This window comes from Bombus flavifrons, chromosome 17 (genome assembly GCF_040668555.2).
Source record: "Bombus flavifrons isolate JBK064 chromosome 17, iyBomFlav1_principal, whole genome shotgun sequence".
In the NCBI taxonomy this organism is placed as follows: Eukaryota; Metazoa; Arthropoda; class Insecta; order Hymenoptera; family Apidae; genus Bombus; species Bombus flavifrons.
In genome coordinates this window covers 6,711,104-6,731,228 of record NC_138458.1, presented here as the reverse complement: position 1 = coordinate 6,731,228, position 20,125 = coordinate 6,711,104, and the positions used below count along the sequence as shown (strand labels likewise).

At 38.3% G+C, this 20,125-nt stretch overlaps 2 protein-coding genes and 1 long non-coding RNA gene across 17 annotated transcripts; 2 read left to right on the top strand and 1 right to left on the bottom strand.

Moving 5' to 3' along the window:
* Nucleotides 1–222: 222 nt before the first annotated feature.
* On the bottom strand, nucleotides 223–13,990 carry LOC138188813 (uncharacterized). 5 transcript variants are annotated; one of them, XR_011175694.1, is made up of 5 exons: nucleotides 13,862–13,990; nucleotides 12,995–13,719; nucleotides 1,592–1,749; nucleotides 1,308–1,479; nucleotides 223–1,143 (listed from the first exon to the last, which is right to left on the bottom strand). It is a non-coding gene; the product is annotated as an uncharacterized LOC138188813 (long non-coding RNA). The 5 variants fall into 5 exon arrangements; XR_011175695.1 differs by having other exon boundaries at nucleotides 223–1,079; XR_011175693.1 differs by lacking the exon at nucleotides 223–1,143 and having other exon boundaries at nucleotides 12,995–13,089; nucleotides 13,184–13,719.
* Nucleotides 1,610–7,164, top strand: LOC138188809 (arylsulfatase B). Of its 2 annotated transcripts, XM_069130903.1 has the most exons (9): nucleotides 1,610–1,743; nucleotides 3,091–3,250; nucleotides 3,419–3,645; nucleotides 3,732–3,972; nucleotides 4,242–4,399; nucleotides 4,656–4,947; nucleotides 5,060–5,214; nucleotides 5,274–5,367; nucleotides 5,784–5,956. In XM_069130903.1, the coding sequence occupies exons 1-9, from the start codon at nucleotides 1,621–1,623 to the stop codon at nucleotides 5,819–5,821; spliced, it is 1,488 nt and encodes a 495-aa protein (XP_068987004.1). In that variant the 5' UTR covers nucleotides 1,610–1,620; the 3' UTR covers nucleotides 5,822–5,956. The 2 variants fall into 2 exon arrangements, with proteins under 2 accessions (XP_068987004.1, XP_068987003.1); XM_069130902.1 differs by having other exon boundaries at nucleotides 5,060–5,367; nucleotides 5,784–7,164.
* On the top strand, nucleotides 7,445–15,245 carry LOC138188810 (arylsulfatase I). 10 transcript variants are annotated; one of them, XM_069130910.1, is made up of 9 exons: nucleotides 7,445–7,651; nucleotides 8,770–8,964; nucleotides 10,345–10,504; nucleotides 11,772–11,998; nucleotides 12,297–12,558; nucleotides 13,474–13,631; nucleotides 13,911–14,205; nucleotides 14,424–14,701; nucleotides 14,883–15,245. In XM_069130910.1, the coding sequence occupies exons 2-9, from the start codon at nucleotides 8,818–8,820 to the stop codon at nucleotides 15,045–15,047; spliced, it is 1,692 nt and encodes a 563-aa protein (XP_068987011.1). In that variant the 5' UTR covers nucleotides 7,445–7,651; nucleotides 8,770–8,817; the 3' UTR covers nucleotides 15,048–15,245. The 10 variants fall into 10 exon arrangements, with proteins under 10 accessions (XP_068987011.1, XP_068987009.1, XP_068987008.1 ...); XM_069130908.1 differs by having other exon boundaries at nucleotides 7,445–7,816; XM_069130907.1 differs by having other exon boundaries at nucleotides 7,446–7,796.
* The last annotated feature ends 4,880 nt before the right edge of the window (nucleotides 15,246–20,125 follow it).

Genomic DNA, 20,125 nt, shown 5'->3' with positions numbered 1-20,125 from the left:
ATAATATATTTTATATATAATAAATTATATAATAAAATAAGTCAATGCAGCAAAAATATAAAGCACATTTTTTATCTTTTTAAAGATTGTCGGAGATTATTGAATAAAATACCTATTTAGTTATACATTTAGCTGAACATTATATAATATAGATATACATATCATATAGATATACATATCTATTACACGCGTAAAAAAGATTATTCTAGAATTCTGTTCTATGTTTTTCGATGAGAATGACGATGCAATGTGTTTTTCAGAAGTATAGGATTATGAGTTTTTATTGGAAGTTGCGAAGACGAAAACTGTAAACTGTGTATTTTTTTAAATAAATTTTAAAGTATTATAGAATTACAAATAAAGGAACGGAAGTTTGATTTTCTTTTAGAATTATTGTCCTCGCTTGTTTCATTTCTTTAATAAAGATCTTAAGAACAAATATACTATTCTTTTATCTTTTTCTGACTCCTTCTTTTAAACTTTTAAATACATTTTGTGAGTTGTTTTTGAAATTGTAAATACATCTCCCAAGTAATTTGTTTTTTTCGTTTATTTCAATATTTTGAAATTCATTCATTTTAAGATATATGGAAAGCTTTTGTGTATATACATATATTATGATATACAAAGCATTTTGAAATTTTATCAGTGTAATGAGACGCGACTATCATGATCATATTGGTAAAATTTGAAAGCATTCTGGAAATATGTGCAGGGTGGTCCATGCAGTTGTGTTAGGTTATAACTTCGTAACCAGTGCAGTCACAGAAAAATGTCAAAGGAGAAAGACGAATGGTTAAGAGAGTGCATCCGCAGGATCGTGTTTTGTTTAAAAGTACAAAGGTGTGTGTACAATTAACAATTGCATTATATTTTTGAATGAAAATGCATACTTATTTTTACATAGAAAGATTCCCCTCGTCATTCTACGCAAAGGAGTAATGGGGTACAATAGTAAACAAATTATTAATTATCAAGATATTTAAAAAAAATATTTTGATAATTTTTTTGTTATCGTTCCTTAGTTACCACCGAGACAATAAGGGAGCTTACTTTGAATCAATATTTTTTTCGTGAACCTGTTTGAATTTCATAAAACTTTGACCAGACATCAAGATCAGTATGTCGTTTCCTTGATTTTTTCTAACAGTTAATATATATCCAGTTATTATAATATATTCTATTACAACTTAAATAGCACTTAAAAATTAGTCGACACGTACAGAATATCTCGTACGCAGATAGACAATTACATAAGTACGGAAAATAACACGTAAGACGAGAAGCAACCCAGCTGAAACACGTACCTTCTTTATTGTCGTAATTATTAGTGTACTTTCCCTCCCCTTTCGAGTGATCCATTCATGACATGCTTCTTCGTGGGTGGACTATATAAACGTTTATCTCTGTTCCTCATTCTTTCGTCATTCCTAGAAGTTCCTTCGTAAACATCGCGGGCACAATGTTCTGACCATCATCCTTGGTGAACCGTGTTTTAAAGTGCCAAAAAGAAAAAGTGTTCTGTGTTAAGCATTTTTCAATTTTTCGTTAGATTTTTATTATATTTTTACTTTGTTGCTTCTTTGTTTACTTTGTTTCTTTCGTTCAACTCTGCGAAGAATGCGTCGGTTTTCCATCATTTGGATAAGTACGTCTTTGCTGCCCCTAATATTGTTCATCGATTGTGCATTCGGCCTGTATGAAACGTCGCCTCATATTATTGTGTTTATGGCTGACGATTTGGTAAGACTATAATATGTTATTTAAAATTAATGTACAATAAATAAATTTCATTAACTTTTAAATTTATTTCATTTAAAACTTATATATTTTTAGCAAAATTATTAAACGTTAGCTTTATTATGTTTTGGTATATCGTATACGAAACTTTTATAATATTTGCAGCGAATTTAAATACTGACGAGTTAATCAAAATGTAAATTATTTTTACAGCACATAAATTTAAGAATTTTATAAAACAAGTGATTTGGTAAAAGATTAGCTGCATCGCGTGAAATGGGTACTTAATATTTTAACGTTTTGCATTAGATCGACACGTGCCAATTTAATTTAAGAAGTAAGACATGACCTATTATAGTTGCCCAGTCCAGAAAGTAGATGAAAACTACGAATCGAAATAAAAATTTACGAAAGTTGTACTTATGCAAAGTGCAACCGTCCATATATTACTTATGCTTGTCTGCTTCGTCTAATTCGCTGCAATTAATCTGTAGTACGAAAGCGTTTTGAATTAAAATTATCTTTAGTTAAGGCAATTATCGTGACTTGAAAATTACTTACGCCCCCTCATCTAACAAGGATGCTAGTGCTTGTGACTCATCCTAACCGCAAAACAAAAATCTCCCTCTTATCTACCATGACATATCAATTACTACTATTATGCTGTCATATTTTGTTATTATATAATCGTTTATTATCTCGCTCATAGATGTAGAAGCGTAATTTACCTTAGGAGTACATCATTTTGGCATTTGGCATGTTAGGAAACCAGTTTACGTTGGTATTCACTAATGTACGACCGGATATACTAGTTTCTTTCTTACATATATAACCTATTTCTCGAATTTACAACTGGTTCAATTAGGTCATTTAGCGAATGTAATCTTGGATAATATGGCGAGAAGGTATTGTCCAATGATAATCCTTCAGAGTTACTAGACTTATCTTTTCAAAGTTACGATCGAAGAACATTTCTCTACTGTTAATCCATTATTTCTTGCTACAAGCGGGATTAGATAGTTTGCTAAATTTAAAGCGAAACAAGGAATATACCTGCACCACTTAAGTTGCGTTTTTATGTCTAATGAGTAGCTAAAATTTCATGAAATCTATTCTAACTTTTAGAACAAACACAAGGTTCAATTGTTCTACAACTTCTACATTGAACAGACATTTCCTGCCTCTTTGTGAATTACCAATAACTTTAATTAGTACTAGTACGCAATGAATTATAAGCTTTACGCAACAACGTCTAAAATTATGAACCCTATTTTACGTAGAAAATAAGTTAACTTACTTTGTGATGGTATGAAGATAGTTTTACGATTTGAGGTTTATTTTGTCTGATAGGGATGGAATGACGTTAGTTTTCATGGATCGAATCAGATACCAACTCCTAACATCGATGCACTCGGGTACAATGGGATTATACTAAACAGACACTATGTACTACCGTCAAGCACGCCATCCAGGACAGCTTTTTTCACTGGACAGTATCCAATCCGTATCGGTACGTATTTGTACACGTTTAGAAGTATTATTATTTTGAGTTACGGGACTCTACCTGACTCTAAATCGTACTACGAATTTATGCTGTGTACGCTTATAGTATACGTAACATCTCATGAATATTCTTGTTTAATGTAACATCACGGTTTGCAATTGTTGATCTATATAGGGATGCAAGGAGCTGACATTCGCGGTGGCGAACCACGTGGCCTGCCACTCAACATCAAAATTTTACCAGAGCATTTACGAGGCTTAGGATATACCACGAAATTAATTGGAAAATGGCATATGGGTTACTATACACCTCAGTACACGCCATTGCACAGAGGCTTCGATACGTTCCTCGGTTTTTACAACAGCTATATTTCTTACTACGATTATAGCTATTCGAATCAGGTGAGATGTTAAAAACAATGTGAGTAGCATCGCAAGTAGCAAAGCAAGTAAAAGTTTTATAAAATATCTTATTTGTACACTTCCAGAACATGAGCGGATACGATATGCATCGCGGAGACGATCCAGCTTACGGGATGAATCGCGAATACGCGACAGACATGTTCACCCGTGAAGCGATCAACATCATCGAGAATCACGAACTTAATAGGCCTCTTTATCTCCAGTTATCGCATCTTGCTGTTCACGCACCTTTAGAACAACCAACGAACGTGTACAACGATAGAGAGCCTATACACATTCGCGAGCCGAATCGTCGCAAATACGCTAGTACGTAGACGCGTCTTATTTAGACATAGCTGCCTCGCATTGACAGTAGTACTACAACTGGAAAAATGCAAATTTTAGAGAAGAGGCTTTTAGAAATTTACGAAGGAAACAATTCAGATTGGCTTCATCGGATGAAAATAGGATGGCCGCTAAAATCTGCATAAATAGTTCACCTTTTCTGTGGCAGATCTTGTTATCTTAGTTCGTATTTGTACGGTTTACGATCTCATAAATCACACGACTAATTGAATGTGCTTGTCTTATTCTAGAAATGGTGTCGAAGTTGGACGAGTCTGTTGGGCGCATATTTCACGCGCTAGGCGAGAAAGGAATGTTGAAGGACTCCTTGATTCTGTTTCTAACCGATAACGGAGCAGCTTCGGTCGGTAGATACAGAAATTACGGCTCCAACTATCCCTTAAGAGGGGTAAGATCATGTCATTAAGACGGAGCTTCTATCCACTTGAAAATGAATCACCTAAGTTTCAGCATTCTCAAATTCAATCTCAAACTTTCGAATAATCGAATTTATTATACGTTATAATTGACATTGTGTGTCAAAATTTCGACGAGAATGAAGTTACGCTAAAGCTCAAAACATCTCGGATAATATCGGTTGAACGGGACTCGGATAACCGAGAGTCCACAGTATACTTCTACATTTTAGAATATTATTGTTACAGACAAAATACACGTTATACGAAGGAGGCGTGAGAGGAGTCGCGGCATTGTGGTCGTCCAGGCTGCAGAAAGCAGCCCGCGTATCCAATGAGTTGATACACATAACGGATTGGTTGCCAACATTATACTCTGCAGCTGGTGGAGATTTGAAGGATCTAGGCGAGATCGACGGAATCGATCAATGGCGTCTACTTAGTGAAGGACGTGGACGTGGCAGAGATAAACTTTTGTTGAATATCGACGAAGTTTTAAAAACTGAGGGAGCGATCTATAGTCGATTTAAATTGTTGAGGGGTAACTACTAAAATGCAGAATAAAATAAAAACCACCGCTAGGGTGATCGAAGTCGACGAAGATTTCGTCCTTTTCTAGATAATTAGGGATTTTTCCTAAAAAATGGTTCAAGGTACCAACGAAAATGGTTATTACGACGGATACTATGGCGACTCTGGAAAGACGTTAGAGACGCTACCTACGTACACGGATATCGTGATGAAAAGTACCGTCTCTGAAAGCCTCACTTATCATTTGGGTGGTCCGGTGACACAACCGAGTACAATGGTACGATTACGGCAAGATGCAACGGTTCAGTGTAATGCAAACTTCACGTATTACCGCAGACAGATGCTCACGCCTTGCAACGTCACGGAATGTTTATTCGACATAGTGAACGATCCATGCGAAACAAGGAACATCGCGGAAACGTATGTCAGGGTGAGTAATAGGTATGAATACCTTTACGTTATTTCGGCTAGTCAAAGCGATATCAATATGTCAATGCGTTGCTGATCTAGTACTGATGTTGTGTTAATGCAGTGCTGATGTAATGCTGATGTCATATCGATGTCGACAATGCGTACAGTAAATAGCATGAATGCAAGCACAGCTGAACATCGCTAATGCCATCCAACGTTGTGCCATCATTATCGATGTTCTTCAAGTCACAGTCTTCTACAATGATCGGCCTTGCGTCTCCCTCTCCTTTCGTTTCCTTTCTATTATTATTGTTATTATCATTATTATTATCATTATTATTATTATTATTATTATTAAAAATCGTCGTTACGACCACCGATCTTGCTGCATGATATTCTGTATATTTTTATAATGTACTGATTTGTCGTCTGCAGATCGCCAGAGACTTGAACTATTATCTGGAACAGTATAGCCACATTTTGATGAAGCAAATGAAAAAACCGATCGATTGGTCGGCAGATCCGAGAAATAGAAACGATACGTGGGGACCGTGGGTGAAATCAGGGGATGCGCTGTGCAACGCTGCAGCTGCACTCGGAAACTTAGTCTACTACATCCACATATCGGTGATTTTGGTTTCGATATTACTGAGCAATTTTATATGACCATGCAACGTTTGTTCGAGCAGTGATTCTATAAGCAAATATTGTCGCAGCATCAAATGATTGTCGAAAATCGAAAATCAATTGACTCAACTTGAAATGGCGCACAGAGTTTTCAACAACAGGGTAATAATTTGTCAAACTGAACAGTTTTGGAAGAGTCAAGCAGAACATATCTAAATAGATATTTGTGGTCGTTTTATCATCAGAAATTTCAGTAAAGTAAATGAATGTTTTAAAAGAATAGCACAATTTTTAATATTTTATACTGCTATTTGTATTTTAACTAGTTCAATCTTTTATGTTCTATAATTAATAATTTTATATTGCATTAAATTTATATAAAATTAGACGTTTCTAGCGATGTAATATTTAACAGCGTAATCGGTTTGGTTGTTAAAGCAAAGCGGTTACAGTTAGAACGCTAACAATTTTGAACGTAAATTGTTATTGTTACTAAAACAACTAGGAATAACGTTCATAGTCGAGCGATTTCATCGAAAGAAAATGTAAAAATATGGCTGGCAATGCTTCGGGTTAACTGGTGAATTATGACGATAAACATGATTAGCGAGGCAGAAATTGAAATAGATGGCTTCATATCTACGTTGTAATTAACGATTTTGCCGACCTTGCTGCGTAATTCAAACGAATATGTAATTTAGGTGCCTTGGACGATAGCCTTATAGCGAAGTATACTCGTTACCTGTCATAACTTAAGTCGTTTGTTTAGCAGTCGAGTTTTACGAGTTTATTATCTACGAAATGTCCATACTGTTTACTAATTCTGTTTAAATTAAAAATTATACATCTGATAAGAGCCGGGCAAACGTTCCATTTGCATTATAATTCCAAGTTTAATGTACATACGCAAATATTTTAAACATGCGATTAATTTATTTACGTAAATACAATGATACGAGTTCCATAGGATATTTTAAAATACGAATAAAATAAGTGGTAAATCTCACAGAGAGAATAAAGTTATCGAATAGAAAATAGTTTGTCAATTATTTGCTGGCACATTTCCCTTTGTAGCAAAAGTAACTGAACCGAAAGTACATGTCTCAAAAGAAATATATTTCTAGACTGCTGATGTTGATATAAATTCAAATTTTTATGGAAGAAACTGAACAAATGACGTTTAAACAAACATCTGTTTTGTCCTTTAAATGTTATACCCAATACTCCACTTTGAATATTTTTTTTATATTATTTTTCACTACATTTATCCCATACATTTTTGCATATCTAAACTGTATATTTAATCTGTTCTGTAAACGCAAGAAACAGCTACAGTTTACATATACTTTGATTTTTCAGACATCCTACTTAAACAATACTCAACCTAGCTACGCAATTCGATAATATCAATAATAACAAACAATACATGACGCAGTTATCGCAAGATTAACGATATCTCTGTTTATCAGTTTTTTTTAAATGTCCATTAAGCAATATCGAGCATTGAATTATCCTAAAGATAATTAGGAATCCGACGGTCCCGTGCAAACGTGCTAGTACTCAAGGCGAAAGAGCGTATTATCAGAAAATCGCAAGGACAGATCAGTTCCATAGTTGCGAAGAATACAGGACAAAGCGGAACGTTCTCCTTGAGACGAGTGCTCTCGATAGTTGCGGTACAGGCTTCGGAGTTAAATGATCGTACGGTCGGCCAGTGATAATAGTTAGAGTGTAGCATCCCGGAAAATACTTTCTCCGCCGGCGGTATAAAGCACCAGCGCGTTATAAGTGGCGCGGTATTACGTGGCAGGATCGTTGATGGTGAATCGTTGTGTCGAGTGGTGGTCGATTTTTACTTAGCTCGGGCAACGCGTTTATATTACGATCACGCGCGGTTCTACGAGGCGTATCCGCGAAAGTAAGTTCCGATTGGCTTTTTACCATTCCGAGAATCTTGGCGATTTGTGCAGAAGGGACGTTCGGTAAATCGTTGCGTCAGGGCGTGCGTTTATGTTACGTAAATGTCTCGTCGATAGAAATTGTCCGCACGATAGCTGCAACTTTACAAACGAAGCTGCAAACTTCATTTGCGGATTTAGTGACACAAAACACTTCCAAGATTCACGCATTGACCCTATAACTGTCGTAGTTCGAACGTTTTATTAAATCCCTACTTTGCTACTAGGTGTTTAACACCATTGAAACGCTATTAGAGGCGATAGCGCGACGAGATAGGAATTTAGTAGTTAGATTTTGCTAGATAACGATATCTCTTTCGGAAACACGCGAAACTCGGTCTTCATCACAGAGATTTTCTCTTGAATCTTCTTTGCTCTGGCACTCGTCACGAGAGCGATTGTATTAGAGCGATACAATTTGATATCGACGATCCAGGGTACCTGGTAACTGGGTGCTTGTTAAAAGATTCTTCGTTGATCTCGAGCGCGTGCGAAGACCGGCAAGTATCTCGATGAAGGTAAAAACTACGTGTAGAATGCAGCAAACTTCTGTTTTTCCGATATGATAGCCAATCGGAATTTATTTTCCGGATGCGTCTCGTATTTCCTCGTAACGTGCTGTTTTTCCTGCCTGTACGCGCATTAGATTGTTCGAGAAGATTCTTCGGTTTTAGAAGGAAATAATAGATGCGCACCATTTTTGTTTTATACTATTTTACCGAATTATGTATGATCCATTTTATAGCAATAGAACAAAATCTGTTATTTCCTTGTAAAACGAAAGTTTTTACAGTGTACAATTTTGCTTGTCGCATATCGTGTGAATCTTTCTCCAGAGATTCTTATACGGCTAGAAGAAGAGGCCTGGGCACGAGTAGAAACAAATGTCGAATTCTATCCTTAACTGCATAGTGTCAATGTCTGTGATTATTGCCTCAGGATGCTTGTTCTACTTCTACGTCGTACTGGCGAAAGAGGAAGCGCAGGGCCAGCAGCGGCCAAATATTATAGTTATCATGGCGGATGACCTTGTAAGATTATCCCTTTTTTTTTAGGTTTCGAAGACGTTCCACTTTGTCCTGCTCCCTAGGACAAATCTGTTGATGTCGCTCGTGAAATCGAACAAAAAGCGTTTAACAGCAAATATGGCAATAAACGCAAGCCGAATTTTCTTTCACTTTACAGGAACAGGTTCGCCAAACGTCGTACGACATATTCACACCAATGATTTACATCGATCTCTTTTGAACAAATGGATAAAGTAATATTTCTATTCGATCGATGTTGAAAGCAAGTTTATCGACCTGTTTCCTGATAATTTTATTTTCCACGAATCAGGGAGCGTCTCAGTTGCGTCATTTGTGTTTTATAATCGCGGATATTTGATCAGATTTCGTTATTCATGAATATTGCACACAGACGATTAAAAGATAAGGTAGAAATTAATTTCTCGATACGTCATGAAGATATCCACGCGGTTCCATATTTATGAAATAAATATTTCGATTCGTGGAAGTACACACATATTGCTCCTTTACGCTTTCTATGTTCTCGATTTCATTTGTCGGACAAATATGGTTTCGACCACATGTTTTTGCATTCTTGCAATTGCGAACAAAGCAACTGACCTGCAAAAACATAGCAGTGTATCGTTGCATGTAGATCGAGTTGAAGATCGATTAAAAGGCACGCATGCATGTTGCACTCTCAATTCGTTCTTGAATACCAATAAGATAGATAATAGAGCAAACTTGACATAATTTCTTTAATCCTTGCGCTCGTTTCGTTTCGTTTCATCGTATCTAAGAACGTTTGACAAATACGATCGTAAATTTTATGTATGTTTATACAAATTTTGATCTTTTTTTATCTATGTTCTTCAAACATTTGGGAACAATCTCTTTTCAATAACAGCGTTGTTTAACGATTTTTACGACTAAGAAGTTGTCAATAAAATTTCGACGACTTGCTAAGCGAGCCAAAGATAAGGTTTCTTTAATTAACTTCGTTCCAGTACAAGTAATTTTCGCGATCAAGGAAATGTCAAGATCTCGACGATTTGCCGCACGATTCAAAGATAAATATCTTCGGTTAATCTTTTTCGAGTACAAATAACTTTTACAATCAAGAAACTTCGATAATTCGCTACACGATCTAAAGATTTTTATCGAATCTTTTTCAAGTAGATTTATGACGAAAGATCGGCAAAATTTGCCACATGATCCAAAGGTAAGAGACTTCTAATTGATCGTTTTCGGCCGCAAATAATTTTCACGACAAACGAGTTGTCGGCGAAATTTCGACAATTCCTTACACGTCCCAGATATAAAGATTTTCATCGAACCTTTTTTAACTAATCTATCGATTGGCGAACGAAAGACAATACTGAATTGCTGGAATTCCTCATCAAGGGCTGGAACGACGTGAGTTTTCACGGTGCCGATCAAATACCTACGCCGAATATAGACGCCCTGGCATACAATGGCGTGATACTGCAACGACATTACGTTTTGCCGATTTGTACACCGTCGAGGACAGCCTTTCTTACCGGGCGTTATCCTATTCGGACAGGTACTCTATGAATACGATTTATGCGATCGATAGCCAGGCATTTTGCTCGTTGCTTTTTTATCAATTTTTTATCGCGAGCCGCGATTGTTAAACCAGCAACCTGTTTCAAGTCAGGAGCTAGTTTCAAGCTTAGAATTATTCGAATAAAATACTCGCAAAATGATTACTTGACCGATATATCGGTAGCAGTAGATGTTATTTTGATACAATTTTGCGTAACAAATTAATAACGATGATAGTTTACTCGTATCAGCCTGCTGGCTATCACGAGAGACTCGGTTTACAATTGTTATTCTTATTTGCCTTGTACTCTGGATCGTACACCCTTCTGATATGGATGTTTACGCACTCCTCTAATCAGACGTCTATTTATTTAACTATTTATTTAGCTACAGCTACAGAGAATCGTCTATTTAATCCAATTATTTATCCTATCCACTATCCATTTATCTAACAATGTTTATTTAACTTTTGACTTCTCAACGCTTAACTAACACTTATCTATAAATAAAATTTGCTCGAGCCATTGCCAAAGTATGATCGTTATTCGTCAAGCGTTGTAAGTGGAACTCAATGTCATCTTTTGTAAGAGGTGAATGATCGAAAAAAGAATTGAAGAAGATTGCCATGTTACGTGGAAACAACGAAGGACATATGCGTGGCACATTTAGGCTGAACTACGCGCTTAATTATTTTATTCACCTGTGAAAGATAACGAGGAAGTCGTATATTCAAAACGACTACTAATAGTGCAATTAGTTTTCCTCCTTCTTATCATTAATGCATGGAATTTTTAAATTGCTTTGGTGTCTCTTGCTCAGTGGCCTTGTACGTAATATTGTAAAAATGTACATTTGTATACAGCGTGTTCTGTTCAACTGGAAACGCGCAAATGTCTGGAAAAATGCGAACGACACGGAAAAATGTTTCAAACGAAAGTCGTACGATATCGAGAGGGATATACTGTGCTTTTATCCGCCTGATCTTAATACTACATATTATATGTTATGTATATATTACAACATGTTTCTTTATTTTTAATTACCTAATTACGCAATGATTATGTTCAACTCAAATAAAAAATGTTATGGTATCGATGACGAATAATCTCAAGAAAAAAGATTTTTCGACACCTGTATAGAAGATGATGTAGACTCAAGTACTTATAGGTTTCTCGATTTAATTATCGTTTAATAGGCTGTCTCACGTATAAGTGTTAATTATCGGGGATGTTTCGTAATGTAACGTGCACATTTTTACACAACAGGAATGCAAGGCTACCCGCTAAAGGCAGGTGAAGAACGCGCGATACCTTTGAACAATACACTCCTGCCAGAATACCTACGAAAATTGGGATACGCCACGCATCTTGTAGGAAAGTGGCACGTTGGCTATTATAGCGATTATCATACACCGGCCCATCGTGGTTTCGACACCTTCTTGGGATATTACAGTGGTTACATCACATACTTCAAACACACCATCGAGCAAAACGTGAGTTTTGTAAAATAGCGAGAAGCATGGACATTTTTACCATTTTGACTATAACGGAATATTTTCTCCACTTTGATGACCACTTTTTTATAATCCTATTATTATCAAATATGTCTTTCGATAATTTCGATAACTTTTGAAGTAACGATCAAATATATTCCTATTTTTGCGGGACTTCATCATCGCCATCCTCTTGCATCTATTTGATCCTCTGATATCGGTTCGGACCCGAACTATGCGTAGATGAGAACTCCCTTTCCAAAAGAAACGATCAAGGAGAATGAAAATTCTTTTGCAGCTCCACGTTGGACATGATCTACATTACGACGTTGCAGGAAACTTATCCGTCAAGTACAGCCACGAATATATGACAGACCTTATAACGGAAAGGGCCGAAGATATAATTTTCAATCACAATCGCAGCAAACCTCTGTACCTTCAGTTATCCCATGTTGCCGCTCATTCTAGCGACGCTAAGGCAATTATGGAAGTCCGCGATGAAGAAGAAACGAACGCCACGTTAGGCTATATCGAAGACTTTGATAGAAGGAAGTTGGCAGGTACGCGACGAGAACAATTAGATCGTAGACGAGCACTGACTTCGTTAATCATATGTGTATACAGCGTGGCTAGTAAAAGTGTTCGCACGTTTGTCACGGAAAACTTTTACGTTTGTTATATAAAGTAGATTTTGAAGCCTGATTAACACCGTGTGAGACATGGCTGCTGATCATCACGTGATCTAATTAGGCAGAGTGTATTGTGACACGCGTGAGCCACTTGAAGAATGCGCAGAAGGTACGAAAATGGCGAGAAAAGTTCATACGAACTGCTTAGCTCCACAGAAGCTGCTCGAAATCGCCACCCTCGGTCTGCATGGTACCTCGTAGTTATCGAGTGAAAGAATTTCGCGGCATTTAAAAAATCACAAACTGGTTGTAAATTTGAAGCAAGGTCAAATATGTTCAAGATCGGTCAACGTATGTTCGTACGAACCTTTCTCGTTGTTTTTGTCCCTCCTGTCTTCTGCTGAAGTGGATTCAACGTGGGGTGTTACGGTACACCCTGTACTGGTAAAATTTGAGCCCAATCTGAAAATACACAGGACGAATGAGAACACGTGTGAAGCACAGCAAGGGCTGATTCAGCGTACTAAAATAAAAAGAGAGGTTTATGTAAACGTACGACCTTGTTTTCGGGTTACAGTCTTGGTCTACTTTTCCAATCGACAAGCTTGTCATTCCTCGTACTTTTGCATTTAGACCTGACACCTTCAACTTGAACTCGAGCTTGGACCGTGACTCTTATATTTGTCGCCTTATTTTCGGTGCATCAACTACTACTTGTTATATTCTCGCAGCATCTAGACTTTCATAACACGCGAATCCAAACAGAAACATAAAATATGAGTGTTTATGTACGCCATAAATGTTACTCGCTGTACCTTATTGCGACGTATGTTTCCTTGTTTTCAGGCGTGGTTACCGCCATGGATGAATCTGTCGGTAGAGTTGTCCAGGCGTTGAGGCAGGCTAACATGCTGGAAAACTCGATTATTGTTTTTATGTCTGATAACGGTGCACAGACTGTGGGTCTTTTGAACAATTATGGATCAAACTATCCTCTGCGTGGGGTAATATAACGCTGTATTTTATACTCTGCGGTTTCTTGTACGTTCTCGTTGGTACGTGTCAGGGTGCTTAAAAAAAGACGAGATAAATCTGCAAAATAATTAAGGAGTTGTTAAAATCTTTAGCAGTTATCCTCTCGTTTGAGAGCCTAGATTATGAGGTATTTATACAGGACACAAAAATTGATGTCATTCAGTTTGATAGGAGTTATTTAAATAAGCGAAATTAATACTTTATTCTATTTAAGGTAGAATAGAAGTTATCGTAGCATCCATTTTCAGCTGAAGTTCACGCTTTTCGAGGGCGGAGTTCGTGGAGTAGCGTGCGTTTACTCGCCAGCGATAAAAAATCCGTCCAGAATTTCAAACCAATTGATTCACGTGACCGATTGGCTACCAACATTTTACTCAGCTGCCGGCGGTAATTTGGAAGATCTGGAGGAAAATCTTGACGGTGTGGATCAATGGGCCACTATCGTTTCTGAAAAAAAGACTAGGCGTAAGAACGTATTATTGAACATCGACGAGAAGCACGCTCTTTCTGGAGCTCTAATGGGAAGATACAAATTGATCAATGGTAATTATCCTTTTTTAATTAATAATAAATTTTCTTCTCCTTTTAGCGCGTTCAAGCAGCTCCTGTCGTAGCCTTCGCATGTTCCGACTCACCCTCTATAACAGGAAATTAGGTTTAGTCGCTACTGACAAATATCGCCAGTAAATAATCGCGTATTGTCGATTCGTAAATCGACTATCAATGATCTTGTCCAATTAAACTTTTTCTCTTGTACGTAGGAGCGAATCTCACGTACGGCGATTACTACGGCGACAGCGGCACGAGCGAATCGTACCCAGAGTACAACGTATCAAACGTTTTGCATTCGGCAGCCGGTTCCGCTCTTGCCAGCGTTTCGAACGCGACGTTCAACAGCGAGCGTATAATCGAACTTCGACGAGCGGCCACGGTTGTTTGCGATAATTTTACAAGTTATCCTAGGTGTCTGGACAGATGCTTGTTCGACGTCTACAACGATCCTTGCGAAACTACGGACGTGTCGCGCGAACATCCAGAGGTAAATATACACGCTGAGATATAAGTAATCAAGTATCATCGCCGTAATTACGTAGCGAACCGAGACATACTTTTTATTTTCTACGTTTATTTTCTACCAAATTTAGCGGATATCTATTGCAGTCGTATCTGTTATACTCGATTTGAGATTATTCTGTAAAGAAATGTTACTTTCTTCGTAGGTTGTCGACGAGTTAAATCGCTTCATCGCTGGATACACCGCAGTTCTAAAGACTCAAACGTCCGGTCTAGTGGATCCACGTTCTTATCCCGAGCACTTCAATGGAACCTGGATGCCCTGGATAAAATTACCCGACGATGAAATTCGACTTCTTAGCGGTCGATAATCTGCACGGAAAACCGTGAAAGATCTATTCGGAAGAACGATACATCGCAACACGTATCAACGTGTACAGAGAAGCAGCTTTACACGTTTGATCACGATTTCGTACGAAGCTCCTATACGTCGAATTTTCGTTTGTTAAAGCATCGTTTTTATTTGTTAAATAAAAAATCGGCCAGATGAAACGGCCATTAGGTACTAATTTATTAGGTACTGATAACTAACAAACTATGAGGTATCAGTAGCCGAAAGAGTATTTTTCTAATTTATCCGCTGCTTCAACAGTTTGGGAGAAGAGCCAGTGAAGCGAGTGCACGAGGCTCTAGATTCGAGAAGCAAGCGATGGGGTGGGAAAAAGTTTATCGCCAGGGGACTAATTCCTTTTTTTCACCCATGTTATTATATACAGATTATGCAGATGAGAAGCCGTCCTCACGAAACACCTTGATATCAATTTAATTGCATCGGTATCGAATTAATTAATCTACATCCACGCGGATACACAACTTCCGACTTTCAATTTGTTTCAATTTAACGTGCACACGATCGCTATGACTAATCATTAACCAAACGATGTTATACAATTTCGTTCTTTCATCCGATACATCAGTTCGATCATTCGTTCGAGTTATCCATCGCGAAAACACAAGTCGGACGAACAAACGAAATAACGATGGATGTACAATTTCAAATTAAACTTTGAAAGCGGGCCTGGTAAAGTTATCGTTAAATAACAAAGCTGCTGCGGCTTATGCACCGCGAAAGAAAGATCGCGAAACGTTGCAAGGTAAACGTGGCACGGTAAAACCAGTAGCATTTTAACGTAAAATTTGCGAAAAGAAAGATCGCTGTCTCTGCAAGTTTCGTCCTTCTTTCTCTTTTTTTGCGGTGGCGGGGGTTGGCGTTACGGCTCATTTAGCAATTTGCTTATTTGCTAGGAAAGTCTGTCGAGCGGTATACGTGCGTTGGCTTTGTGCGTAATCGCGAAGAGGAGCCGAGACGCGGTAGAAGGGGGCTCGATGGAACGAGCGAGGTAACTTTTGCGATCGCACCGAGGGTTTGGGGTTTAAGTCGCTTTTAATAGCCAAGCAGCTGTCGCCGGATCTGTTTGCCCCCTTTTTATGGTAGACGTCTTCGACGAATAATGGGAGGAAATAATCTGGAACGAAAGAAGCGGCCATCCTTTGCGCTGCTTCTGCAATAAACCGCTTTTAACCCGTTCTCTTCGTCTCTTTGCGCGTCAACGCGATTCGCCGGTCGTTTTAACAGCGCCGAGTGAAAGTACTCGCGCAATTAACGCCAACCTTCTTCCGCCGATTCGCGTGTCACGTCGTCCTGGATCGCGAGACAAACTGGCAAACGCTGTCGCCTCGCAACGCGTCTTCCGATCTTTTCCCAACGCTGACACGCGTCTAGATTCTTCGGGCAGCTACGACGCCAGCCATCGTGACGGGAACTCTCCGCTGTTGCTGTTTCGCGGACAGGTGCACGTTGCTTCGCAATGATCGCCACGTGCAAGCGCGCTGTCAGGGACGCGTCTAGGAAGAGACGATTGGCGCGTGACGCGCCAAAATTCTCCATTCGAACCGATAAGAAGAGTCGAAGGTACATATCGACTATCCGATCTGCTCGTTACAGAAACTGCGTTGTTTCTCAACCTGTTCGGATGAACGCGGTTCTGCCGCGCAATGAAACTTGTACAGGGTTCGGCCGAATAACAGGTAAAAGCGGCCACGAGGTGATTCCTCCTGGAAAAATAAGAAAATAACATGGAGTAACATTTTCGAGTTTTCGGCTTGGTTTTCGAGAAAATCGAGTTTGAATATTTATCGAGTACCGTGAAAAATGTCCAGCTGAGTCGATTGATATATAGAAAATATACGGTGTCGTTGAAAAAAGCTCAAGTTTCAGCTTGATATCTCAGATAGCGTAAAATATTGAAGAATAAAATCGCATCCGTTCGATGAGAGTCCCTTTCTCGACTCTAAAAACTAACTAATAAGTAACGAGTTATTTCGGATATTAGTTCCTACCGACCCACCCTGTATATGGCTATATACTTCCGAGCAAAAAAGGATATCGAATCGTACGATTTCATAATGAAGTTTCGTATACGTATTCATGTGTTGCGTGCACATACGTATGTATTTATATCCTGAATGCGCCTAATTAATCACTTCGAGTAATCGACAAATTGAACAGTCATTACCATTGATTGCCTCATTTGTTAGTTACCATTAACGCTCTTGTGACGATTTATTATACGCCATTATCGATGCTCGAGAAACTCTTAGCCGCGAAACGATCGAAGTGTATCGCCTAATTCTATACTATACAGTCACGCGTGCTCTGTGTTCGACGAGTATACTCGTCGTCGCTCACCTTTTGCCACGCATTCTATTGTAGGTACACGCTTTTCAAAGAGGTCGCGACAGCTAACTGGTTGATAAACTTCCAGTTTCATGGGAAAATCTTCGTTATATTTACACGTACACTTAGTATACGGGGTACTATGCGATTACGTGGCTAATCGACAGTCGCAGATGTCACATTCAGCGAGAGAATTATTTTTCAGCGTGTACGATGTGTGTCGACTGAGCGTGTCCGCGGAGCGTGTTGCGTATTTACGTTGACAATACAGAGACGTTTGTATTCAGAGAATCGGCTGATCCATTATGACTCTCTCTATTATAAACCAACCAAAATATACCCATCGTCGAAAACGGACGAGCAGATATTAGAAGAAATTCCGCCGCGATTAACGAAGATACAAGAAGGACGATAGAGCGTGAGCTAATTTCAGATAAAGTAGAAACCGGATGATTGTTGGAGAATGAACCGGCTCTTTAGACCTTTCTAGATACTTTCTGTGCGATATTTCCAATGGTAAGTTCGGCTTCTCGGCAAATATACGATCCCACTTTCTCCTCGAAACTAATTGGCAAATCGTACGCGTAATTGGTTCGATACTTTGTGACACAGGCTTGCTACGATTCCTGGCTTACCGCATTCTTCGCGTAAAGAGCACACATGTAGCAAATGGGAAACGCGGCGTTTCTTCGCTCTATCTCTTATCGCAGAAAACGAACTTCGTATCGCAGGATCGCGTTCTACGAAACGAGAATTTGCGCGTTTCGTTTTATTCGTCGCTAGGAAAATGTATCAGCAGCTAGTCGGAAAAGTTTCTTTCGCTTTCTAAGAAAATAATAGACGCGCCACATTTTTCTTTTACATTATCTTATCGATTGTTTTATCTTACACGATGTTTAATTTGTTCTATTACTACAAAATGGATCGCACATAATTCGATAAAATAATAGAAAACAATAAACGTTGCGCGTCTGTTATTTCCTTGTAAAAGCAAAGAAACATTTGGCACGGTCTAATAGGGAGGGAAACGCTTTTTCCGTTAATCTATCGTTTGGGAGGTATTTCTGTGGGTCGATAACAACGAGACACCCTGTGTGTTTCACGTATCATTACGTCGAGAGTGAAGTAAGCGTTTTGATGGAACTTTAAATATGAGCGAGGAAGTCATATTAGAATACTTAATTAGAGAGTCACTACTTGTCCTAAATTCCGGACACTTTCGTCTTCTTCTGCATCTGCTCCACTTGAACAGCGCAGTAAAGAGTAGCGCTACTCGCTTTATGAAAATTTTACTGTTATAAGACGTCGTTTTATCGTCGATGGCATAGGTGAACATGTAGCAAAAATATTTTCCAAAGTGTTCACTTTAAAATTGATTTCCATCTTCACGACAGCGTAGAAAAAATGTGAAACAAGTGCACACAGGGTGTCTGCTTTTAATCGATCCACGCAAGTATGTCAGCTAAAGTATAGGTTATCGGAGAAAGTGTTTCAAACGCAATTTGCTCTGTTTCAAGGAGGAGACGTCTTACTGCGACCACCGGATTTGTCTAGGTGCAGGCGTTCTCAAGATCTCAAGGTAATCTTTGCTCGAAACCATACTTCTTTTTTATACGCTATCCTACGCAGCTTTTTTCTCTACAAAAATCTATCAAGGCACTTATATTTCGAAAATATTGTCTGGTTTAAAAGATATTTCGATGTTAATCTCATCGTATGGGGCGTACGAAAGACAAGACACAACGTAGAGGTAAAATCATACAAAGTCGTTCGTAGGATGAGTTTCACGAGATTAAAGCTAAGGTATTTTTTAAACTGATCGCTGTTTCATTTCCCAGGTACCTTGACACGTTTTCTTAGAGAGTTAAAAAATGCATGGGACGGTGTATCGAAAAATAACGCTATCGAACATCTACGTTACTGGTGCACCAGATTTGAAGACACAAGACGCAACTTAAAAATACCTAATCTGCAATAGAACGCAATGTGAAATATATTTGTATTATTTTTGTCCTAATTCTCTCGCTAACTGGTAGCTAACTAATCGCTTACCAATTAACAGCACTAATTAAATCAGCTGTAGCAAATTAAGCAGGTAAATGCTGTTCAAATATTGGTATACCGCGGAACACGTACAATTGTAATCGTTGATACTCTGCCAGTGGATGCAACGATAAACGACAAGCAAAAGAAAGTTACAATAGTCCTGTCACGGCGATTAACGAAACATCTTAAATATATGCTTCGCGTAACACGCATAATATATTCGCAAAAGGTGTCTACGCGTGTCTGAACATTTTCACGAGCCTGTGTCATATGTAATAAATAAAAAGAATACACGGTTTAAGAATAAGAATGAAGCTTGCGTTCGTAATTCATTTTTACGTTCTTGATTGATATTTGTTCTTACTTCTCTTCTTGTCCTTCTGACGTATGGATACCTGGCATTTTGTTTTAATATCGACGTGCGATAAAATTATGATAAACAGGAACAGGGAACAGAAGGAAATGATTAGCCGTAAATGGTAAGAGCGAATCGTCACGATACAAGGCTAATGAAAAAGAGCATTGTCCTGGTGATAAATATACTTGTTTATCAGCCAGCAAGGACGAAAGTAAATGGACTGCGGATTGGTACGCATTTATGTGCATTTATATGCAGAAATATTAAAAATATTGAAAGCAGAGCATTCGTTATATAATCTTCGATGT